Source organism: Coregonus lavaretus (genome assembly GCF_964263955.1).
Source record: "Coregonus lavaretus genome assembly, chromosome: 19".
NCBI lineage: Eukaryota > Metazoa > Chordata > Actinopteri > Salmoniformes > Salmonidae > Coregonus > Coregonus lavaretus.
In genome coordinates, this window is record NC_140006.1 from 40,503,127 (window position 1) to 40,529,091 (window position 25,965).

The 25,965-nt window shown below is 43.9% G+C and overlaps 1 protein-coding gene across 1 annotated transcript in view; it reads right to left on the reverse strand.

Moving 5' to 3' along the window:
- Positions 1 to 25,965, reverse strand: part of LOC311146515 (low-density lipoprotein receptor-related protein 8-like) — a gene marked incomplete at both ends in the record, with an annotated part of 192,492 nt that overhangs the window by 69,167 nt on the left and 97,360 nt on the right. The window contains one exon of the mRNA XM_084183032.1: positions 1,512 to 1,907. Within this exon, the coding sequence (XP_084039158.1) occupies positions 1,512 to 1,907 (396 nt within the window). The remainder of the gene's footprint in view (positions 1 to 1,511; positions 1,908 to 25,965) is intronic.

Here is a 25,965-nt window from a genome sequence, read left to right on the forward strand (position 1 = left end):
GACCAAGTCCATATTATGGCAAGAACAGCTCAAATAAGCAAAGAGAAATGACAGTCCATCATTACTTTAAGACACGAAGGTCAGTCAATACGGAACATTTCGAGAACTTTGAAAGTTTCTTCAAGTGCAGTCTCAAAAACCCTCATGCGCTATGATGAAACTGGTTCTCATGAGGACCGCCACAGGAATGGAAGACCCAGAGTTACCTCTGCTACAGAGGATAAGTTAATTAGAGTTACCAGCCTCAGAAATTGCAGCCCAAATAAATGCTTCACAGAGTTCAAGTAACAGACACATCTCAACATCAACTGTTCAGAGGAGACTGTGTGAATCAGGCCTTCATGGTCGAATTGCTGCAAAGAAAACACTACAAAGGACACCAATAAGAAGAAACACGAGCAATGGACATTAGACCGGTGAAAATGTGCCCTTTGGTCTGGAGTCCAAATTGGAGATTTTTGGTTCCAACCGCCGTGGCTTTGTGAGACACGGTGTGGGTAAACGGATGATCTCCGCATGTGTATTTCCCACCGTAAAGCATGTGTTATGGTGTGGAGGTGCATTGCTGGTGACACAGCATGATGCTGCTACCACCATGCTTCACCGTAGGGATGGTGCCAGGTTTCCTCCAGACGTGACGCTTCACATTCAGGCCAAAGAGTTCAATCTTGGTTTCATCAGACCAGAGAATCTTGTTTCTCATGGTCTGAGAGTCCTTTATGTGCCTTTTGGCAAACTCCAAGCGGGCTGTCTAGTGGCTTTTTACTGAGGAGTAGCTTCCATCTGGCCACTCTACCATAAAGGCTAATTGGTGGAGTGCTGCAGAGATGGTTGTCCTACTGGAAGGTTCTCCCATCTCCACAGAGGAACTCTGGAGCTCTGTCAGAGTGACCATCGGGTACTTGGTCACCTCCCTGACCTAGGAAGAGTCTTGGTAGTTCCAAACTTCTTCCATTTAAGAATGATAGAGGCCACTGTGTTCTTGGGGACCTTCAATTCTGCAGAAATGTTTTGGTACCCTTCCCCAGATCTGTGCCTCGACACAATCCTGTCTCTATGGACAATTCTCTAGGGATTCCTTCAACCTCATGGCTTGGTTTTTGCTCTGTGGGACCTTATATAGACAGCCGTGTGCCTTTCCAAATCATGTACAATCAATTGAATTCACCACAGGTGGACTCCAATCAAGTTGTAGAAACATCTCAAGGATGATCAATGGAAACAGGATGCACCTGAGCTCAATTTCGAGTCTCATAGCAAAGGGTCTGAATAATAATAATTTCAGTTTTGTATTTTTAATAAATGTGCATTTCTAAAAAACAGTTTTCACTTTGTCATTATGGGGTATTGTGTGTAGATTGATGAGGAGTTTTATTTTATTTAATCCATTTTAGAATAAGGCTGTAACGTAACAAAATGTGGAAAAGGGGAAGGGGTCTGAATACTTTCCGAATGCACTGTATATGTATGTATATGTGCATGTATCTAAGAGAAATAAAACGTCCACTTACGACATTCTGCCTCGTCCGACTTATCCTTGCAGTCCGGATCCCCGTCACATTTCCACGTCAGCCTCACACACTCCCCGTTGGCGCACCGGAACTCCTCCACCGTACAGTTCACCGTGCGTCGTGGTTGCGAACCTTCACCGCCGCAACGCTCCGGCCACTCGTCAGAGCCGTCGGGGCAGTCGGGGTCGCCGTCACAGCTCCACATGACGGGCACGCACTCCGAAGTGTTGCAGCGGAACTCGTGCGGGCTGCAGGTGGTCGTTGGCGAGAGGCGTTCGGAGCATTTGAGTTCGTCAGAGCCGTCGCCGCAGTCGTCAGAGCCGTCGCACACGTAGACAGGCGCCAGGCACTTGCGGTTGGCACACTGGAACTCGCTTTTCGGGCAGGCCTTGTTGCCTGGAGGAGAGAGTAAGAGGAGAGCGAGTTCAGTTACCGAGTGACAAAATCAACTGTTGAATGGATACAAGACACACACACACACAAACACACAGTTACCGAGTGACAAAATCAACTGCTGAATGGATACAAGACACACACACACACAAACACACATTCAGAATCATGCCGGTATCAAACAAACCAGCGAACGTGAACTTGACTTTTTTTTTTATGGCACTGGAATCATTTCAACTGAGAGGTAGAGATGATACTGGTATCACATTTCCAGAGAGACACAGAGGGTCAGAGAGGGGGAAAGAGAAAGGGAGAAAGAGAGAGAGAGAGAGTATGGTTGGGTGGTATTCAGATTTTCATACCGTCATAACGTTTCTGTATCATATTGGGGTATACGGTATTACCGAATGTGCACACAAGGGGCGCAATTTAAATAAATAAATATACATATAACTTTTTTTTACGCACAAAACAATTTAGGGAACAGGGATCTTCTTAGCAAACCAAATGCATAGCTGGAGCCCTGAGCTGGATATAATTTATTTGACACATCTTAGATTTCTTATAGTTATACTTAACTTGTGATTTAAGCAGTGGCGTAGCCCTGCAGCCCTGCGAGACGGGGGCGCCGCCAACCCCCCCAAAAACGTATATATACAGTGCATTCGGAAAGTATTCAGACCCTTTGGCTTTTTTCACATTTTGCTACGCTACAGCCTTATTCTAAAATTGATTAAATATAATTTTTTTCTCATCAATCTACACACAGTAACCCATAACGACAAAGCAAAAACAGGTTTAAGAAATGTTTGCAAATGCATTAAAAATAAAACACTTAAATAGCTTATTTACATAAGTATTCAGACCCTTTGCAATGAGATTCGAAATTGAGCTCAGGTGCATCCTGTTTCCATTGATCATCTTTGAGATGTTTCTACAACTTGATTGGAGTCCACCTGTGGTAAATTCAATTGATTGGACATGATTTGGAAAGGCACACACCTGTCTATATAAGGTCCCACAGTTGACAGTGCATGTCGGAGCAAAAACCAAGCCATGAGGTCAAAATAATTGTCCATAGAGCTCCGAGACAGGATTGTGTTGAGGCACCAGAAAATGTTTGCAGCATTGAAGGTCCCCAAGAACACAGAGACCTCCATCAATCTTAAATCGAAGAAGTTTGGAACCACCAAGACTCTTCCTAGAGCTGGCCGCTCGGCCAAACTGAGCAATCGGGGGAGAAGGGCCTTGACAGAGCTCCAGAGTACCTTCCAGTAGGACAACCATCTCTGCAGCACTCCACCAATTAGCCTTTATGGTAGAGTGGCCAGATGGAAGCTACTCCTCAGTAAAAAGCCACATGACAGCCCGCTTGGAGTTTGCCAAAAGGCACCTAAAGGACTCTCAGACCATGAGAAACAAGATTCTCTGGTCTGATAAAACCAAGATTGAACTCTTTGGTCTGAATGCCAGGCATAACGTCTGGAGGAAACCTGGCACCATCCGAACGGTGAAGCATGGTGGTGGCAGCATCATGCTGTGGGGATGTTTTTCAGGAGCAGGGACTGGGAGACTAGTCAGGATTGAGGGAAAGATGAACGAAGCAAAGTACAGAGAGATCATTGATCAAAACCTGCTCCAGAGCGCTCAGGACCTCAGACTGGGGCGAAGGTTCACCTTCCAACAGGACAACGACAACTAAGCACACAGCCAAGACAACGCAGGAGTGGCTTCGGGACAAGTCTCTGAATGTCCTTGAGTGGCCCAGCCAGAGCCCGGACTTGAACCCAATCGAACATCTTAGGAGAGACCTGAAAATAGCTGTGCAGCGACGCTCCCCATTCAACCTGACAGAGCTTGAGAGGATCTGCAGAGAAGAATGGGAGAAACTCCCCAAATACAGGTGTGCCAAGCTTGTAGCGTCATACCCAAGAAGACTCAAGGCTGTAATCGTTGTCAAAGGTGCTTCAACAAAGTACTGAGTAAAGGGTCTGAATACTTATGTAAATGTGGAATTTCCGTTTTTTAATTTTTTTATACATTTGTAAAAATTTCCAAAAACCTGTTTTTGCTTTGTCATTATGGGGTATTGTGTGTAGATTGATGAGGGGGGGGGGGGAACAATTTAATCCATTTTAGAATAAGGCTGCAACGTAAAAAAATGTGGAAAAAGTAATGGGGTCTGAATACTTTCCGAATGCATACATATACATACAGCTTTAATTTGAGGGTATTTTCATTCATATCGGATGAACCGTTTAGAAATTACAGCATTTTTGTACATAGTCCCCCCATTTTAGGGGAGCAAAAGTATTGAGACAAATTCACTTATATGTGTATTAAAGCAGTCAAAGGTTAAGTATTTGTTCCCATATTCATAGCACGCAATGACTACATCAAGCTTGTGACTCTACACATTTGTTGGATGCATTTGCTCTTTGTTTTGGTTGTGTTTCAGATTATTGTGTGAAATGAATGGTAAATAATGTACTGTGCCATTTTGGAGTCACTTTTATTGTAAATAAGAACAGAATATGTTTCTAAACACTTCTACATTAATGTGAATGCTACCTTGATTACGGATAATCCTGAATGAATGGTGAATAATGATGTCTGAGAAACACAGAGAGACTGATAGAGAGGGATGGTGCTGGTATCACACTCTTAGAAAAAAGGGTTATTCGGCTGTTCCCATAGGAAAAACCTTTTTGGTTCCAGGTAGAACCGTTTTTGGTTCCAGTTAGAACCCATTTGGTTTCAGATAGAACCCTTTTGGGTTCCATGTAGAACCGTTTCTACAGAGGGTTCTACATGGAACCCAAAAGGGTTCTATCTGAAACCAAAAGGGTTCTACCTGCAACCAAAAAGGGTTCTACCTGCAACCAAAAAGGGTTCTTCAAAGGGTTCTCTTACGGGGACAGCTGAAGAACCCTTTAAGGTTCTAGATAGAAAAAAAGGTGCAAAGAGTGCAGAGATGGTGAGACACAGAAAGACCAACAGAGAGGGAGAAGGATGGCGCTGGTATCACAGACAGACAGAGAGGGGGAGAGAGAGAGATGGTGAGAGGGGGCCTCTCATCACAGAGAGAGAGAGAGATAATAGACCTCTCACAGCAGGCTCTGTCCTCCACTCCGTGGTAGATCTCTCCATTCTCTCTCTCTCTCACAGTCAAGAGTCAGAGAAATACAGCCATCCCATCGCTCCTACGGTCTCTGGTTGCGTCCCAAACGCCACCCTATTCTCTAGGTTGTACAGTACTTAGTGCACTACATAGGGAATAGGGTGTCACTTGGTACGCATCCTCCATCTCAGTAGAAAACTCTCACGGAGAGCGGAGAGCGGAGCTTTGATATTCTACAGACTGCAAGGAGTTTCTTCCTGCTGCTTCTGTCGCCCTGGGCTCACACTTATAGGTGGGGTTTAGGTCTAGGCTGTTCGTTAGGGTACACTGTAGCAAAACACTGTGCAATTAAAAATTAAAACAAGCCTTTCTTATTGGACAAGATCAGAAAAGACCTCCCTGTTTCACTCCAGGTTGGAGCATTTTCTTCAGTTTCATGCCTAACGAACAAGACCCTGGGTTCCTGTCTCAAGCGTTTTGTTCTGTGTGACGAATGACAGGGTAAAAAAGCACCATAGAAATAAAATGTGATTTGAGTCGAAGGGAGATATTTAATTTAGGATTTTAGAGGCTCCTTTCAATGAAACAACATTGAATTGACGTCTGTGCCCAGTGGGTGTGGCTTTGAAACAGCAATGCCAGTGGGGGCATGGGCAGATTTAGTACGTTGAGTCACCGTTGTTTTTATGTTAATTCAATGTAACGTTATTTCAATGTAACTTGATGTTGTTTCCATGTTATTTCAATGTAACCTCATGTTGTTTCCAATTTCCACGTTATTTCCACGTTATTTCAATGTAACTGGTATGCTGTATCAATGTGGAAACCAAATTGAATATGCAGAAAGTCAGCAACCCACAGCATTAGTCTTGCATTAAGAGCATGGCTTCAATGTTTAGTTAATCCCACATTCATTATGTTTAGTTAATCCCACATTCATTATGTTTAGTTAATCCCACATTCATTATGTTTAGTTAATCCCACATTCCTTATGTTTAGTTAATCCCACATTCATTATGTTTAGTTAATCCCACATTCGTTATGTTTAGTTAATCCCACATTCATTATGTTTAGTTAATCCCACATTCATTATGTTTAGTTAATCCCACATTCATTATGTTTAGTTAATCCCACATTCCTTATGTTTAGTTAATCCCACATTCATTATGTTTAGTTAATCCCACATTCGTTATGTTTAGTTAATCCCACATTCATTATGTTTAGTTAATCCCACATTCATTATGTTTAGTTAATCCCACATTCATTATGTTTATGTTTAGTTAATCCCACATTCATTATGTTTAGTTAATCCCACATTCATTATGTTTAGTTAATCCCACATTCATTATGTTTAGTTAATCCCACATTCATTATGTTTAGTTAATCCCACATTCCTTATGTTTAGTTAATCCCACATTCATTATGTTTAGTTAATCCCACATTCGTTATGTTTAGTTAATCCCACATTCATTATGTTTATGTTTAGTTAATCCCACATTCATTATGTTTAGTTAATCCCACATTCTTTATGTTTAGTTAATCCCACATTCATTATGTTTAGTTAATCCCACATTCGTTATGTTTAGTTAATCCCACATTCATTATGTTTAGTTAATCCCACATTCATTATGTTTAGTTAATCCCACATTCATTATGTTTAGTTAATCCCACATTCCTTATGTTTAGTTAATCCCACATTCATTATGTTTAGTTAATCCCACATTCGTTATGTTTAGTTAATCCCACATTCATTATGTTTAGTTAATCCCACATTCATTATGTTTAGTTAATCCCACATTCATTATGTTTATGTTTAGTTAATCCCACATTCATTATGTTTAGTTAATCCCACATTCATTATGTTTAGTTAATCCCACATTCATTATGTTTAGTTAATCCCACATTCATTATGTTTAGTTAATCCCACATTCATTATGTTTAGTTAATCCCACATTCCTTATGTTTAGTTAATCCCACATTCATTATGTTTAGTTAATCCCACATTCGTTATGTTTAGTTAATCCCACATTCATTATGTTTAGTTAATCCCACATTCATTATGTTTAGATAATCCCACATTCATTATGTTTAGTTAATCCCACATTTGTTATGTTTAGTTAATCCCACATTCATTATGTTTAGTTAATCCCACATTCATTATGTTTAGTTAATCCCACATTCATTATGTTTAGTTAATCCCACATTCATTATGTTTAGTTAATCCCACATTCATTATGTTTAGTTAATCCCACATTCGTTATGTTTAGTTAATCCCACATTCATTATGTTTAGTTAATCCCACATTCGTTATGTTTAGTTAATCCCACATTCATTATGTTTAGTTAATCCCACATTCATTATGTTTAGTTAATCCCACATTCATTATGTTTATGTTTAGTTAATCCCACATTCATTATGTTTAGTTAATCCCACATTCATTATGTTTAGTTAATTCCACATTCATTATGTTTATGTTTAGTTAATCCCACATTCATTATGTTTAGTTAATCCCACATTCATTATGTTTAGTTAATCCCACATTCATTATGTTTAGTTAATCCCACATTCATTATGTTTAGTTAATCCCACATTCGTTATGTTTAGTTAATCCCACATTCGTTATGTTTAGTTAATCCCACATTCATTATGTTTAGTTAATCCCACATTCATTATGTTTAGTTAATCCCACATTCATTATGTTTAGTTAATCCCACATTCATTATGTTTATGTTTAGTTAATCCCACATTCATTATGTTTAGTTAATCCCACATTCATTATGTTTATGTTTAGTTAATCCCACATTCATTATGTTTAGTTAATCCCACATTAATTATGTTTATGTTTAGTTAATCCCACATTCATTATGTTTAGTTAATCCCACATTCATTATGTTTATGTTTAGTTAATCCCACATTCATTATGTTTAGTTAATCCCACATTCATTATGTTTAGTTAATCCCACATTCATTATGTTTAGTTAATCCCACATTCATTATGTTTAGTTAATCCCACATTCATTATGTTTATGTTTAGTTAATCCCACATTCATTATGTTTATGTTTAGTTAATCCCACATTCATTATGTTTAGTTAATCCCACATTCATTATGTTTAGTTAATCCCACATTCATTATGTTTAGTTAATCCCACATTCATTATGTTTAGTTAATCCCACATTCATTATGTTTAGTTAATCCCACATTCGTTATGTTTAGTTAATCCCACATTCATTATGTTTAGTTAATCCCACATTCATTATGTTTAGTTAATCCCACATTCATTATGTTTAGTTAATCCCACATTCGTTATGTTTAGTTAATCCCACATTCATTATGTTTAGTTAATCCCACATTCATTATGTTTAGTTAATCCCACATTCGTTATGTTTAGTTGATCACACATTCATTATGTTTAGTTAATCCCACATTCATTATGGTTAGTTGATCCCACATTCATTATTTTTTTATATTATTTTACCTATATTTAACTAGGCAAGTCAGTTAAGAACAAATTCTTATTTACAATGACGGCCTACACCAGCCAAACCCGGACGACGCTGGGCCAATTGTGCGCCACCCTATGGGACTCCCAATCACGGCCGGTTGTGATACAGCCTGGAATCGAACCAGGGGGTCTGTAATGACGCCTCAAGCTCTGAGATGCAGTGCCTCAGACCGCTGCCCCACTCGGGAGCCCAAATTATGTTTAGATAAAACCACATTCGTTATGTTTAGTTAATCCCACATTCATTATGCATTTAAAGACAATTTAAGTGATACTGGAAAGAGCTGTGTGCAGAGTTCACCTAATTATTCCTTAATTATTCCTGTTGTTACACACCTGCAGGAAGCCGAGTCAGACATGCGAGTGCTATTGTTATATCGCAGTTATAGACTGAAAATCATTACATTACTTGCTTTTTCAGAGTAGAATGCAGCACGCCATACCAGACCAGACCAGACCACACCAGACCAGACCAGACCAGACCACACCAGACCATACCAGACCATACCAGACCACACCACACCATACCAGACCATACCAGACCATACCAGACCAGACCATACCAGACCAGACCATACCATACCAGACCATACCAGACCAGACCAGACCAATGGCTAAAGCAGAAAAGAGCAGCACAGATACAGTGCATTTGGTAAGTATTCAGACCCCTTGATCTTTCCTGATTTTTTTACGTTTCAGCCTTTTTCCAAAATGGATTAAATTGTTGTTGTTTTCTCATCAATCTACACACAATACCCCATAATGACAAAGCAAAAACAGGTTTTCAGAAAATGTTGCTAATTTATTCAAAATAAAAAACAGAAATACCTTATTTATATAAGTATTCAGACCCTTTCCTATGAGACTCGAAATTGAGCTCAGGTGCATCCTGTTTCCATTGATTATCCTTGAGATGTTTCTACAACTTTATTGGAGTCCACCTGTGGTAAATTCAATTAATTGAACATGATTTGGAAAGGCACACACCTGTCTATATAAGGTCCCACAGTTGACAATGCATGTCAGAGCAAAAACCAAGCCATGAGGTCAAAGGAATTGTCCGTAGAGCTCCGAGACAGGATTGTGTCGAGGCACAGATCTGGGGAAGGGTACCAAAACATTTCTGCAGCATTGAAGGTCCCCAAGAACACAGTGGCCTCCATCATTCTTAAATAGAAGAAGTTTGGAATCACCAAGACTCTTTCTAGGGCTGAGCAATCGGTGGACAAGGGCCTTGGTTAGAGAGGTGACCAAGAACCCGATGGTCATTGTTACAGAGCTCCAGAGTTCCTCTGTGGAGATGGGAGAACCTTCCATAAGAACAACCATCTCTGCAGCACTCCACCAATCAGGCCTTTATGGTAGAGTGGCCAGACGGAAGCCACTCCTCAGTAAAAGGCACATGACAACCAGCTTGTAGTTTGCCAAAAGGCACCTAAAGGACTCTCAGACCATGAGAAACAAGATTCTCTGGTCTGATGAAACCAAGATTGAACTCTTTGGTCTGAATGCCAAGCATCACGTCTGGAGGAATCCTGGCACCATCCCTACGGTGAAGCATGGTCATGGCACCATCATGCTGTGGGGATGCTTTTCAGCGGCAGGGACTTGGAGACTAGTCAGGATCGAGGGAAAGATGAACGGAGCAAAGTACAGAGAGAACCTTGATGAAAACCTGCTCCAGAGCACTCAGGACCTTAGACTGGGGCGAAGGTTCACCTTCCAACAGGACACAGCCAAGATAACACAGGAGTGGCTTCGGGACAGGTCTCTGAATGTCCTTGAATAGCCCAGCAAGAGCCCGGACTTGAACCCGATTTAACATCTCTGGAGAGACCTGAAAATAGCTGTGCAGCGACGCTCCACATCCAACCTGACAGACCTTGAGAGGATCTGCAGAGAAGAATGGGAGAAACTCCCAAAATATAGATGTGCCAAGCTTGTAGCGTCATACCCAAGAAGACTCGAGGCTGTAATCGCTGCCAAAGGTGCTTCAACAAAGTACTGAGTAAAGGGTCTGAATACTTATGTAAATATGATATTTCAGTTTTAATTTGCTAAAATGTAAAAAAAAAAACTGTTTTTGCTTTGTCATTATGGGGTATTGTGTGTAGATTGATGAGGGGGAAAAAACTATTTAATCCATTTTTAGAATAAGGATAAAAAGTCAAGGGGTCTGAATACAGTGCCTTCAGAAAGTATTCACACCCCTTGACTTATTCCACATTGTGTTGTGTTACAGCCTGAATTCAAAATTGATTAAATAGATATTTCTACACACAATACCCCATCATGACAAAGTGAAAACATGCTTTTAGAAATGTTTTCAAATGTATTGAAAATGAAATACAGAAATATCTAATTTATATAAGTATTCACACCCCTGAGTCAATACATGTTAGAATCACCTTTGGCAACAATTCTTTCTGGGTAAGTCTCTAAGAGCTTTCCACACCTAGATTGTACAATATTTGCCCATTATTCTTTTTTAAATTGTTTGAGCGCTGTCAAATTGGTTGTTGATCATTGCTAGACAACCATTTTTAGGTCTTGCCATATATTTTCAAGTAGATTGAAGTCAAAACTGTAACTCAGCCATTCAGGAACATTCACTGTCTTCTTGGTAAGCAACAACAGTGTAGATGTGGCCTTGTGTTTTAGGTTATTGTCCTGCTGACCAGTGAATTCATCTCCCAGTGTCTGGTGGAAAGCAGACTGAACCAAGTTTTCCTATCGGATTTAGCCTGTGCTTAGCTCTATTCAGCACTTATCATCAGGCTGATGGGTGTAAATTAGCCCCCTCTGGCAGAACGTGGAAACAGAGCATCATGATCATCCTGCTTATCATACTATTACACCCATATGTCCAATTCACCATGTGTGTTCAATTACACACACAAACACACACACATACACACACACACACACACAAACACACACTGCTTAATGTATTAATTTCACTAAGGCCAGTGATGAGGATTATCACGTACCAGCGCTACTACTGATGGAACCATTTGCGATTCAGCTGAGCTGCAGGCATAGTCTTATCTTCATCAATATTAAACCACAGCGTTCCATTTGATTCTGCCGTGTCTTATCAGTATAAACACACGCACACCCCCCCCCCCCACACACACACACACACGCACACGCACACACACACACACACACGCAAACACACACGCACACACGCACACGTGCGCACACACACACACACACACCACGTGCAACCTACCCCCAATAATCTACTAATCTGCAGTTAAATTATTAAGGAGACGCCATAAACATGCATATCACACATGAGGAGGCCCATTAGTAAAATACATGAGCATTTCCAGCTACATCGGTAGAGACTTTAATTTCAGTTGGGGCCTGTAGTAAAAGGACGTAAAGACTACTGATAGTCTTCCCTTGGATTCTGTCTAAGGGTACCGTGTATCTTGAATTCCTGTTCCGGAGTTTGGCGGATGATGATCCAAGCGGAATGCGATAGCATTCCCAGCCAGCCAATCAGAAGGGCGTGGCTGTGGTGTGACCCAGTTTTCTCTCTCCTATTGGACGAGGAGTCGCGGTGATGGGGGAGGGGTGGAGATCGAGAGAAGGATGACTGGTCGGTCACTCTGCTAGCCTCCAAATACCTGCTCACTGTAGGGCTCAGTATGTTCATATACACGGTCCTGTTGATACACACGCTCCTGTTGATACACACGCTCCTGTTGATACACACGCTCCTGTTCATATACACGCTCCTGTTGATACACACGCTCCTGTTGATACACACGCTCCTGTTCATACACACAGTCCTGTTGATACACACGCTCCTGTTGATACACACGCTCCTGTTCATACACACGCTCCTGTTGATACACACGGTCCTGTTGATACACACGGTCCTGTTGATACACACGCTCCTGTTCATATACACGCTCCTGTTGATACACACGCTCCTGTTGATACACACGCTCCTGTTCATATACACGCTCCTGTTGATACACACGCTCCTGTTGATACACACGCTCCTGTTGATACACACGCTCCTGTTGATACACACGCTCCTGTTCATATACACGGTCCTGTTGATACACACGCTCCTGTTGATACACACGCTCCTGTTCATATACACGCTCCTGTTGATACACACGCTCCTGTTGATACACACGCTCCTGTTGATACACACGCTCCTGTTGATACACACGCTCCTGTTCATATACACGCTCCTGTTGATACACACGCTCCTATTCATACACACGCTCCTGTTGATACACACGCTCCTGTTCATATACACGCTCCTATTCATACACACGGTCCTGTTGATACACACGCTCCTGCTCATCTGTATGCCCCATCTGCCTCTGAGCCCATGCATCCCCACTCACATCAATACGTGTCACCAGGTTAAGGGACATTTGACTCACAGATATTATTCGTAGATATACAACCTCCCTATTCCCCAAGGGCCATAGGGTACAGTGCTATACAACCTCCATATTCCCCAAGGACCATTGAGGCCTCCATAGACCTTTTACTAGTAGAAGGTCACGTTGAAGGCAGTTTAGAGTTTAGACAGGCTGGCCTTCTCCACTGGGGAACAACTCAACAGATGACCTTTCTACTAATGCCACAGACACATTTACAGAACAAAGAGAATACTGGCTGATAATGGGGAGAAAGAAGCAGTACTCTCATCCACAGGGGAGAGATGACAATGGAGGGAGAGATAATAGAGAGAGAAAGAGAGGAGAAGAGAAGAGAAGAGAAGAGAAGAGAAGAGAAGAGAAGAGAAGAGAAGAGAAGAGAAGAGGGGAAGTGAGGAAGAGAGGAGAAGAGAGAAAGAGAGGAGAAGCGAGGAAGAGAGATGAGGAGAGAGGAAGAGAGGAGAAGAGTGGAAGAGAAGAGAAGAGAAGAGAGGAAGAGAGGAAAAGAGAGGAAGAGAGGAGAAGCGAGGAAGAGAGGAAGAGAAGAGAGGAGAAGAGAGGAGAAGAGAGTAGAAGAGAGGAGAAGAGAGGAAGAGAGGGGAAGAGAAGAGAGGAGAAGAGAGTAGAAGAGAGGAAGAGAGGAGAAGAGAGGAGAAGAGAGGAGAAGAGAGGAAGAGAGGGGAAGAGAAGAGAGGAGAAGAGAAGAGAGGAGAAGAGAAGAGAGGAGAAGAGAGGAAGAGAGGAAGAGAGGAAGAGAGGAAGAGAGGAGAAGAGAGGAAGAGAAGAGATGAGAAGAGAAGAGAAGAGAAGAGAAGAGAAGAGAAGAGAAGAGAAGAGAAGAAAAGAAAAGAGAGGAGGAGAAGAGGGGAAGAGAGGAAGAGAGGAAGAGAAGAGATGAGAAGAGAGAAAGAGAGGAGAAGAGGAGAAGAGAGGAAGAGATGAGAAGAGAGGAAGAGAGGAGAAGAGAGGAAGAGAGGAGAAGAGAGGAAGAGAGGAAGAGAGGAGAAGAGAGGAAGAGAGGAGAAGGGAGGAGAAGAGAGGAAGAGAGGAGAAGAGAGGAAGATAGGAGAAGATAGGAAGAGAGGAATAGAGGGGAAGAGAGGAGAAGAGAGGAAGAGAGGGGAAGAGAGGAGAAGAGAGGAAGAGAGGGGAAGAGAGGAAGAGAGGAGAAGAGAGAAAGAGAGGAGAAGAGAGGAGAAGAGAGAGGAAGAGAAGAGAGGAAGAGAGGAGAAGAGAGGAGACGGGAGGAGAAGAGAGGAAGAGAGAGGAGAAGAGAGGAAGAGAGGAGAAGAGAGAAAGAGAGGAGAATAGAGGAAGAGAGGAGAAGAAGAGAGGAAGAGAGGAAGAGAAGAGAGGAGAAGAGAGGAAGAGAGGAGAATAGAGGAAGAGAGGAGAATAGAGAAGAAGAGGAGAAGAGGGGAAGATAGGATAAGAGAGGATAAGAGAGGAAGAGAAGAGAGGAGAAGAGAGAAAGAGAGGGGAAGAGGAGAAGAGAGGAAGAGATGAGAAGAGAGGAAGAGAGGAGAAGAGAGGAAGAGAGGAGAAGAGAGGAGAAGAGAGGAAGAGAGGAGAAGGGAGGAGAAGAGAGGAAGAGAGGAGAAGAGAGGAAGAGAGGGGAAGAGAGGAAGAGAGGAGAAGAGAGAAAGAGAGGAGAAGAGAGAAAGAGAGGAGAAGAGAGAGGAAGAGAGGAGAAGAGAGGAAGAGAGGAGAAGAGAGGAAGAGAGGAGACGAGAGAGAGGAAGAGAGGAGAAGAGAGGAAGAGAGGAAGAGAGGAAGAGAGGAAGAGAGGAAGAGAAGAGAGGAGAAGAGAGGAAGAGAGGAGAAGAGAGGAGAAGAGAGGAATAAATGAAGAGAGGAGAAGAGAGGAAGAGAGGAGAAGAGAGAAAGAGAGGAGAAGAGAGGAAGAGAGTAGAAGAGTGGAAGAGAAGAAGAGAGAAGAAGAGAGGAGAAGAGAAGAGAAGAGAGGAGAAGAGAGGAGAAGAGAGGAGAAGAGAGGAGAAGAGAGGAAGAGAAGAGAGGAGAAGAGAGAAAGAGAGGAGAAGAGGAGAAGAGAGGAAGAGATGATAAGAGAGGAGAAGAGAGGAAGAGATGATAAGAGAGGAGAAGAGAGGAAGAGATGAGAAGAGAGGAAGAGAAGGGAAGAGAGGAGAAGAGAGGAAGAGAAGAGAGGAGAAGAGAGAAAGAGAGGAGAATAGAGGAAGAGAGGATAAGAGAGGAAGAGAGGAGAAGAAGAGAGGAAGAGAGGAAGAGAAGAGAGGAGAAGAGAGGAAGAGAGGAGAATATAGGAAGAGAGGAGAAGAGAGAAGAAGAGGAGAAGAGAGGAAGATAGGATAAGAGAGGATAAGAGAGGAAGAGAAGAGAGGAGAAGAGAGAAAGAGAGGGGAAGAGGAGAAGAGAGGAAGAGATGAGAAGAGAGGAAGAGAGGAGAAGAGAGGAAGAGAGGAGAAGAGAGGAGAAGAGAGGAAGAGATGAGAAGGGAGGAGAAGAGAGGAGAAGAGAGGAGAAGAGAGGAAGAGAGGAGAAGAGAGGAGAAGAGAGGAGAAGAGAGGAAGAGAGGAGAAGAGAGGAAGAGAGGGGAAGAGAGGAAGAGAGGAGAAGAGAGAAAGAGAGGAGAAGAGAGAAAGAGAGGAGAAGAGAGAGGAAGAGAGGAGAAGAGAGGAAGAGAGGGGAAGAGAGGAAGAGAGGAGAAGAGAGAAAGAGAGGAGAAGAGAGAAAGAGAGGAGAAGAGAGAGGAAGAGAGGAGAAGAGAGGAAGAGAGGAAGAGAGGAGACGAGAGAGAGGAAGAGAGGAGAAGAGAGGAAGAGAGGAAGAGAGGAAGAGAGGAAGAGAAGAGAGGAGAAGAGAGGAAGAGAGGAGAAGAGAGGAAGAGAGGAGAAGAGAGGAGAAGAGAGGAATAAATGAAGAGAGGAGAAGAGAGGAAGAGAGGAGAAGAGAGAAAGAGAGGAGAAGAGAGGAAGAGAGGAGAAGATAGGAAGAGAGTAGAAGAGTGGAAGAGAAGGAGAGAGGAGAAGAGAGGAGAAGAGAAGAGAAGAGAAGAGAGGAGAAGAGAGGAGAAGAGAGGAAGAGAAGAGAGGAGAAGAGAGAAAGAGAGGAGAAGAGGAGAAGAGAGGAAGAGATGATAAGAGAGGAGAAGAGAGGAAGAGATGATAAGAGAGGAGAAGAGAGGAAGAGATGAGAAGAGAGGAAGAGAAGGGAAGAGAGGAGAAGAGAGGAAGAGAAGAGAGGAGGAGAAGAGAGAAAGAGAGGAGAATAGAGGAAGAGAGGATAAGAGAGGAAGAGAGGAGAAGAAGAGAGGAAGAGAGGAAGAGAAGAGAGGAGAAGAGAGGAAGAGAGGAGAATAGAGGAAGAGAGGAGAAGAGAGAAGAAGAGGAGAAGAGAGGAAGATAGGATAAGAGAGGACAAGAGAGGAAGAGAAGAGAGGAGAAGAGAGAAAGAGAGGGGAAGAGGAGAAGAGAGGAAGAGATGAGAAGAGAGGAAGAGAGGAGAAGAGAGGAAGAGAGGAGAAGAGAGGAGAAGAGAGGAAGAGATGAGAAGGGAGGAAGAGAGGGGAAGAGAGGAAGAGAGGAGAAGAGAGAAAGAGAGGAGAAGAGAGAAAGAGAGGAGAAGAGAGAGGAAGAGAGGAGAAGAGAGGAAGAGAGGGGAAGAGAGGAAGAGAGGAGAAGAGAGAAAGAGAGGAGAAGAGAGAAAGAGAGGAGAAGAGAGAGGAAGAGAGGAGAAGAGAGGAAGAGAGGAAGAGAGGAGACGAGAGAGAGGAAGAGAGGAGAAGAGAGGAAGAGAGGAAGAGAGGAAGAGAGGAAGAGAAGAGAGGAGAAGAGAGGAAGAGAGGAGAAGAGAGGAAGAGAGGAGAAGAGAGGAGAAGAGAGGAATAAATGAAGAGAGGAGAAGAGAGGAAGAGAGGAGAAGAGAGAAAGAGAGGAGAAGAGAGGAAGAGAGGAGAAGAGAGGAAGAGAGTAGAAGAGTGGAAGAGAAGGAGAGAGGAGAAGAGAGGAGAAGAGAAGAGAAGAGAGGAGAAGAGAGGAGAAGAGAGGAAGAGAAGAGAGGAGAAGAGAGAAAGAGAGGAGAAGAGGAGAAGAGAGGAAGAGATGATAAGAGAGGAGAAGAGAGGAAGAGATGATAAGAGAGGAGAAGAGAGGAAGAGATGAGAAGAGAGGAAGAGAAGGGAAGAGAGGAGAAGAGAGGAAGAGAAGATAGGAGAAGAGAGAAAGAGAGGAGAATAGAGGAAGAGAGGATAAGAGAGGAAGAGAGGAGAAGAAGAGAGGAAGAGAGGAAGAGAAGAGAGGAGAAGAGAGGAAGAGAGGAGAATAGAGGAAGAGAGGAGAAGAGAGAAGAAGAGGAGAAGAGAGGAAGAGAAGAGAGGAGAAGAGAGAAAGAGAGGGGAAGAGGAGAAGAGAGGAAGAGATGAGAAGAGAGGAAGAGAGGAGAAGAGAGGAAGAGAGGAGAAGAGAGGAGAAGAGAGGAAGAGATGAGAAGGGAGGAGAAGAGAGGAGAAGAGAGGAGAAGAGAGGAAGAGATGAGAAGGGAGGAGAAGAGAGGAGAAGAGAGGAGAAGAGAGGAAGAGAGGAGAAGAGAGGAGAAGAGAGGAGAAGAGAGGAAGAGAGGAGAAGAGAGGAAGAGAGGGGAAGAGAGGAAGAGAGGAGAAGAGAGAAAGAGAGGAGAAGAGAGAAAGAGTGGAGAAGAGAGAGGAAGAGAGGAGAAGAGAGAAAGAGAGGAGAAGAGAGAAAGAGAGGAGAAGAGAGAGGAAGAGAGGAGAAGAGAGGAAGAGAGGAAGAGAGGAGACGAGAGAGAGGAAGAGAGGAGAAGAGAGGAAGAGAGGAAGAGAGGAAGAGAGGAAGAGAAGAGAGGAGAAGAGAGGAAGAGAGGAGAAGAGAGGAGAAGAGAGGAAGAGATGAGAAGAGAGGAAGAGAAGGGAAGAGAGGAGAAGAGAGGAAGAGAAGATAGGAGAAGAGAGAAATAGAGGAGAATAGAGGAAGAGAGGAGAAGAGAGGAAGAGAGGAGAAGAAGAGAGGAAGAGAGGAAAGAAGAGAGGAGAAGAGAGGAAGAGAGGAGAATAGAGGAAGAGAGGAGAAGAGAGAAGAAGAGGAGAAGAGAGGAAGATAGGAAGAGAAGAGAGGAGAAGAGAGGAAGAGAGGAGAATAGAGGAAGAGAGGAGAAGAGAGAAGAAGAGGAGAAGAGAGGAAGATAGGAAGAGAAGAGAGGAGAAGAGAGGAAGAGAGGAGAATAGAGGAAGAGAGGAGAAGAGAGAAGAAGAGGAGAAGAGAGGAAGATAGGATAAGAGAGGATAAGAGAGGAAGAGAAGAGAGGAGAAGAGAGAAAGAGAGGGGAAGAGGAGAAGAGAGGAAGAGATGAGAAGAGAGGAAGAGAGGAGAAGAGAGGAAGAGAGGAGAAGAGAGGAGAAGAGAGGAAGAGATGAGAAGGGAGGAGAAGAGAGGAGAAGAGAGGAGAAGAGAGGAAGAGAGGAGAAGAGAGGAGAAGAGAGGAAGAGAGGAGAAGAGAGGAAGAGAGGGGAAGAGAGGAAGAGAGGAGAAGAGAGAAAGAGAGGAGAAGAGAGAAAGAGAGGAGAAGAGAGAGGAAGAGAGGAGAAGAGAGGAAGAGAGGGGAAGAGAGGAAGAGAGGAGAAGAGAGAAAGAGAGGAGAAGAGAGAAAGAGAGGAGAAGAGAGAGGAAGAGAGGAGAAGAGAGGAAGAGAGGAAGAGAGGAGACGAGAGAGAGGAAGAGGGGAGAAGAGAGGAAGAGAGGAAGAGAGGAAGAGAGGAAGAGAAGAGAGGAGAAGAGAGGAAGAGAGGAGAAGAGAGGAAGAGAGGAGAAGAGAGGAGAAGAGAGGAATAAATGAAGAGAGGAGAAGAGAGGAAGAGAGGAGAAGAGAGAAAGAGAGGAGAAGAGAGGAAGAGAGGAGAAGAGAGGAAGAGAGTAGAAGAGTGGAAGAGAAGGAGAGAGGAGAAGAGAGGAGAAGAGAAGAGAAGAGAGGAGAAGAGAGGAGAAGAGAGGAGAAGAGAGGAAGAGAAGAGAGGAGAAGAGAGAAAGAGAGGAGAAGAGGAGAAGAGAGGAAGAGATGATAAGAGAGGAGAAGAGAGGAAGAGATGATAAGAGAGGAGAAGAGAGGAAGAGATGAGAAGAGAGGAAGAGAAGGGAAGAGAGGAGAAGAGAGGAAGAGAAGATAGGAGAAGAGAGAAAGAGAGGAAGAGAGGAGAAGAGAGGAAGAGAGGAGAAGAGAGGAAGAGAGGAGAAGAGAGGAGAAGAGAGGAAGAGATGATAAGAGAGGAAGAGAGGAGTAGAGAGGAGAAGAGAGGAAGAGAGGAGGGACTTGTTCTTCCATAGTGATGTCAGTATTATGACCACACGTACAACTAGCTAGCAGGACTGAAGGATGAAGGGAGAGATAGAGGAGAGAAAAAGAGGAGAGTTTTTGTTCATGGTGTTGCCAGACAGTTATGATGACCACACTTACAAGTAGCTAGCCAGGATTATTGGGGAGAAGTGATGCTCAAGCACGAATCACGCTATAACCTGGTCCCAGACCTGTACTGTATGTGCACTAGTCTAGCAAGCCAACTCCTTGTGACCACCATTGTCGTGCCAGACACTGAATCCTTAGAAAAAAAGGAGCTAACCTAAAAGGGTTCTTCAGGTGTCCCTACAGGACAACCCTTTGAAAAACCCTTGATGGTTCCAGGTAGAACCCTTTTGAGTTCCATGTAGAACCCTCTGTGGAAAGGGTTCAATATAGAGGATTCGAACCCAAAATGGTTCTACTTGTAACCAAAAAGGGTTTTACCTGGAACCAAAAACGGTTCTCCTATGGGGAGAGCCGAATAACCCTTTTGGTTCTTCAGCTGTCCCCATAGCAGTATCTTAATTTGACCAGTTTCTCACAGCAGGAAAATAATTCTGCAGTAACAGGAAATGTGAATTATTGTTTGGATTATAATTAATGGACATTTATGTAGGGATTGATAAAATTTTTGTTAGGACAAATCAAGTCTGAAATGTTACAAACTTTAGAAGCCTTTTTAAACCTCAAATACACTATATGTTTTCCTGCATCAACAGGGTGATCAAATTAAGATCCTACATCTGTACATACAGTACATTTAGGGTTGCAAAAAATCCAGTATCATTCCCCAAATTCCCCAGTTTTCCAGAAATCCTGGTTGGGAAATTCCTGGTAAAGGAAGGAATAAGCAGGAAATCCGGGAATCCTCCAAACAGGATTTCTGGAAAACCTGGGAATTTGGGGAATGCTCCCAGGATTTTGCAACCATATCAGAGCATGTGAGCGGAGTGGAGCGGGAGCGAGCGTGGAGCGCGAGCGGGCGGATTTTGGACAGAGCGCAGAGCGGCATTTTTAAAAGGACGGAGCGTCGCCCTATGTCCCGCTCCAATTTCGCTAGCTCACACCACGAGTCTGAAGCATGCTCAAGCCTTACCCAGAATCCATCTGTTTAATTTAATTTGTGTCGTCCATGAATTTTTATTTTATAGAGCGAGAGGAGCAGAAGCAGCAACAAGAGAAAAGGGTTGAGGAATTCAAACGTTTCTTCACTGCACGCAAAGGCCCAACCATAACAAGGGAGAGAAAAAGAGAGCTGGATGTAGCATTTTTTAAAAATGATTTTCATGGACTATGAACCGCTGAGTAAAGGAGAACGCGAAGGGATGCAACACTTCACCAGCGCAGCTCAACCAGGCTACACCCCCCCATGCTACAACACCGTACGGGACATGCTCATGCCACATGCCTTGGAAGAGATGGAAGCCAAACTGCAAGACCTACTGCAAAATGGTGATGGGCTCGTTCTGTCAGCTGACATTTGGACCAGTAGAAGAGGGCACAGCTTCCTTGGGATCGTGGCCAGTTTCATTGATGGGACGTTCCGGGGGCACACGGTTTTGTTGGGCTGTGAGCACATACAGGGACACCATACCGCAGATCGTATTTACCAAAAGTATGAAAGTGTACTTAAATATTGGAACGTGCAACGACGTGTGATTCGGGTCGTCACTGACAGTGCCAGCAACATGATCAAGGCGTTTAACCTCCTCCCTGGCACTGAAGAGGAGGCGGAGGGTGAAGTGACCGTGGATGCCAGCAGCAGCGCAGAACATGAAGAGGAGGATGAGGGACCACCTGCGCCCTCGCAAGTCCATGTGGAAGTGATAACCTCTAATGTAGAAACTATGATAAATCAGTACTTTACTTTGTCAAATTTACATCTGAGATGCCCCATTCACATGCTTCAGCTGGCGATCAAAGACGCCGTTAACGAGCACGACAACATTAATAGGCTGTTAGTGAAAGTCGGGCACCTGGTGAAAAGTGTACGCAAGAGCACCCTGAACACAGAGGAAACCGACCAATTAGGTGTCCGCCCCACAAATGCCTGCGCCATTCGATGGAGCAGCCAGTCGTTCATCCGGTTGTACCAAAAAGACCTGTTATGGCAAAACAAACTCAAGTCTAATGTTGCTAACATCACCCTGAATCAAGTACGGCAGCTGACGCGCCTTGTCAGTGTGCTGACACCACTGGCAGACCTCACAGACAAAATGCAGAAGGAGCTGGGGAACCTGGGGATGATCCTCCCTGCTGTCACAGAAATCAAATCCCTGCTCACCAATGACACTCACGCTGCACTTCCAATGGGCATCACTGCTTTTGCAGAAACATTGGCAAACAACGTGTCAATTCGCTATGGAATATACTATACTGATTAACATCTCATTTTACCATCAGTGTTAGATCCCCGTTTCAAGACAGAATGGATAATCCGAGATGAGTCTGTATGCAACAAATTCGGGGAGATAAAGTAAGGCTGTGGTTTAAGCTAAAAGTGAAATACATGCAGATTTTGTTCCTTTTTTGGAGCGAGCGGGGGGGCCATTTGAGTGGAGCGCGATGCAAACTGCGTTGAGCGCTGAGCGATAATGAGCGGACTGGCCTGATGTGGCTTTGAGCTGGGGGAGCGGAGGGGTGAACAGCTCCGTGAGCGAGGAGCTGAGATTCTCACCGCTCCACTCCGCTCATATGCTCTGAACCGTATGTACAGTGTAACATGAAGTCAGAAGAGTTGGCTAAACTAACTCCTAGATACAGATCTGTGACAATGCTAGAAGCAAACAGGATAGTTGAGATAAAAAAAAACATACTACCTAAAAGGCAACCCAGTCATCATTCTCATCACTATCACAGTAAAAAGGAAAAGGGATAGCATTGTTTGTTCTTCTGTGGTATCCCAGACATAAGGGACCTGGGATCGTGTTAAACGTAACAGATCTGCCAGTTCTAGGGGCTTATGGGAGCCTGCCGGTTCAATTTCACCATAGGGACATATTGGACTCGCAACTGTATCTGGCGCTATCTTAGCTGGCGATGTCCTCAATGGCGCTGCCTGTGCACTCACAGACGCCATAATGGGACAGATACAAAGAGGAGTCCTCTATCATTCTCTATGATTGAGACCGAGCGGCATCGTCAGAGCTGCCGGTTGTAATTCCGTCCATCCAGCATCTCTCCAGGCACACTCAGGCACACACACACACACACACACACACACACACACACACTTGGGAGAAATGAAAGATCTAAAGTCCCTTGGCCGAGTATAATTAGAGCTGTAGAACACCGCCGCGTCTCCGACCGATTCCGGCAGGAAATCAATTATCATCCACCGCCACCACAGACCAGGTGAGTTATCACTGTGGTGGTGGCATCATCATCTCTACATCCTCAGGCTTCATCAGGGTTTATAAGCTACAGTACTGTGGTGTAGTATTTAGAGACACAAGGTTTTCCTGAACGTGGCCAGATCAACATTGGAAGAACTCCAGCTTTTTATTGTCGGCTATACAGGCCCAGAGTTTTTCTTCATATGGTCAATTGTTCAGGAAAATTCAGGGCACTACTGTATTATACCAGAGCAGTCATGCTAAAATGGTTACCCGACCAGTATAACTCCCAATCCAAATATTACAGCATCCATATTCTGAAGTCCCTCACTCACTAAGTCATCAGACAGAATGTGACTGCAACGACAGAGGGACTATTGTCTGAAAACTGACAACTGCAGGAGTTTTGACAACAGAGGGAGATTAATCTGACAACTGAGGGACTTCCTAATATGGATGCCTTACTGAATACTCTACAAGCCCAGCAGTGTTTCAGCTCTAGGGGACTTCCTAATATGGATGCCTTACTACATACTCTACAAGCCCAGCAGTGTTTCAGCTCTAGGGGACTTCCTAATATGGATGCCTTACTACATACTCTACAAGCCCAGCAGTGTTTCAGCTCTAGGGGACTTCCTAATATGGATGCCTTACTATATACTCTACAAGCCCAGCAGTGTTTCAGCTCTAGGGGACTTCCTAATATGGATGCCTTACTACATACTCTACAAGCCCAACAGTGTTTCAGCTCTAGGGGACTTCCTAATATGGATGCCTTACTACATACTCTACAAGCCCAGCAGTGTTTCAGCTCTAGGGGACTTCCTAATATGGATGCCTTACTACATACTCTACAAGCCCAGCAGTGTTTCAGCTCTAGGGGACTTCCTAATATGGATGCCTTACTACATACTCTACAAGCCCAGCAGTGTTTCAGCTCTAGGGGACTTCCTAATATGGATGCCTTACTACATACTCTACAAGCCCAGCAGTGTTTCAGCTCTAGGGGACTTCCTAATATGGATGCCTTACTACATACTCTACAAGCCCAGCAGTGTTTCAGCTCTAGGGGACATCCTAATATGGATGCGGCCCTGGCCTGAAGTCACCAAGAGAGGCTTAGTCTGAAGAGGTCAATGGAGAAATCAGAAGGAGAAAGGGATTAGACCCGGGCTGACTACGGCTGAAAAACCTGACAAGCTACACTGAACAAAAATATAAACACAACATGTAGTGTTGGTCCAATGTTTCATGAGCTGAAATAAAAGATCCCAAAAATGTAATATATATACAAAAAGCTTATTTCTCACCAATTTTGCATTATTCTTTTTTTTACATCCCTGTTAATGAGCATTTCTCCTTTGCCAAGATAATCCATCCAGCTGACAGGTGTGGCATATCAAGAAGCTGATTAAACCGCATGATCATTACACAGGTGCACCTTGTGCTGGGTACAATAAAAGGCCACTCTAAAATGTGCAGTTTTGTCACACAACACAATGCCACAGATGTCTGAAGGTTTGAGGGATTATGCAATTGGCATGCTGACTGCAGGAATGTCCACCAGAGCTGTTGCCAGAGAATTGAATGTTCATTTCTCTACCATAATCCGCCTCCAACGTCGTTTTAGAGCATTTGGCAGTACGTCCAACTGGCCTCACAACCGCAGACCCCGTGTATGGCGTCGTGTGGGCGAGCGGTTTGCTGATGTCAATGTTGTGAACAGAGTGCCCCATGGAGGCGGTGGGTTTATGGTATGGGCAGGCATAAACTACGGAAAACGAACACAATTGCACTTTATCGATGCCTAATTTATTTATTTCAATTTACTGATTTCCTTATATGAACTGTAACTCAGTAAAATGGTAGTAATTGTTGCGTTTATATTTTTGTTCAGTGTAAGAAGGTATTAGATCTTTGCCACTTTGAGACTGACTTTAGACTTCAGCTCCTTTAACCATAGGAGTGTTATGGGCAGGGTGGCATAGATGTATTTTACACAGACTTTGGTTCAAATACATTTTAGTCATATACTATTTGAAATAATTAAAAAAACTTAAGCTGAGCTTGATTGAGTTTGATTGGCGCAATGAGACCAGTAGAATAGACGCAAAAGCCTTGCCCATCTGACACTACTGGCAGGCTAAAGAAAACACTAAAATAATTTAAAATGGAAAGATTTCAAATAGTAACCAGGCCTGGTTTTAAGAGGTATTTTGTAATTATCTCTTAGCTCTGCAGCGCTGCAGTAAATGCAGGCTCACAGACCATATCTGGGAGGAGTAAATAGTTGTATTTGATTTTCAATTTGAGAAAAACACACAGTGGAAATAGGACTGTGGGCTTTCTGACTAAATACAAATCGAGCGAATGCGGTGAAGATGTGAAATGAAGCTACATACACAGAAACAACCTCTGGGACCCAAATGATAGCAGGAAAAACATCCAGCATCTTTTTCTCCCTCTCTCTGCTCTTTCCCCCCACCCATCTGAGGGAAATAAGACAGGGTTTCTCCCAGTGTTGCTTCCTGCGCACGTGCCACGGCGGAGCTCCAAACATCCAGTCTCCTGCGGTGCTGTCGCCTCAATCAGTTTCTCCCGACGTGCGGTAGAGACGAGGGAGCGAGAGAAGATGAGAAGCTGATTCTTCACACTGCCTTGTAAAGTAGGGCAGGAGTGTAGTCACGGGGGGGGGGGGGTGTCAGGTTCTGTGTCTGAGTGTCTGTGTGTGAGTGAGTGAGTGTGTGTGTGTGTGTCAGGTTGTGTGTTTGAGTGTTGTGTGTGTGTGTGAGTGAGTGAGTGAGTGAGTGAGTGAGTGAGTGAGTGAGTGAGTGTGTGTGTGAGTGTGTGCGTGTGTGTCAGGTTGTGTGTTTGAGTGTGTGTGTGTGTGTGTGTGAGTGAGTGAGTGAGTGAGTGAGTGAGTGAGTGAGTGAGTGAGTGAGTGAGTGAGTGAGTGTGTGTGTGTGAGTGAGTGAGTGTGTGTGTGTGTGTGAGTGTGTGTGTGTGTGAGTGAGTGAGTGAGTGAGTGAGTGAGTGAGTGAGTGAGTGAGTGAGTGAGTGAGTGAGTGTGTGTGTGTGAGTGAGTGAATGTGTGTGTGTGTGAGTGAGTGTGTGTGTGTGTGTGAGTGAGTGAGTGAGTGAGTGAGTGAGTGAGTGTGTGTGCGTGAGTGAATGTGTGTGTGTGAGTGAGTGTGTGTGTGTGAGTGAGTGAGTGAATGTGTGTTTGTGTGAGTGAGTGTGTGTGTGTGAGTGAGTGACTGAATGTGTTTGTGTGAGTGAGTGAGTGAGTGAATGTGTTTGTGTGAGTGAGTGAGTGAATGTGTTTGTGTGAGTGAGTGAGTGAATGTGTGTGTGTGAGT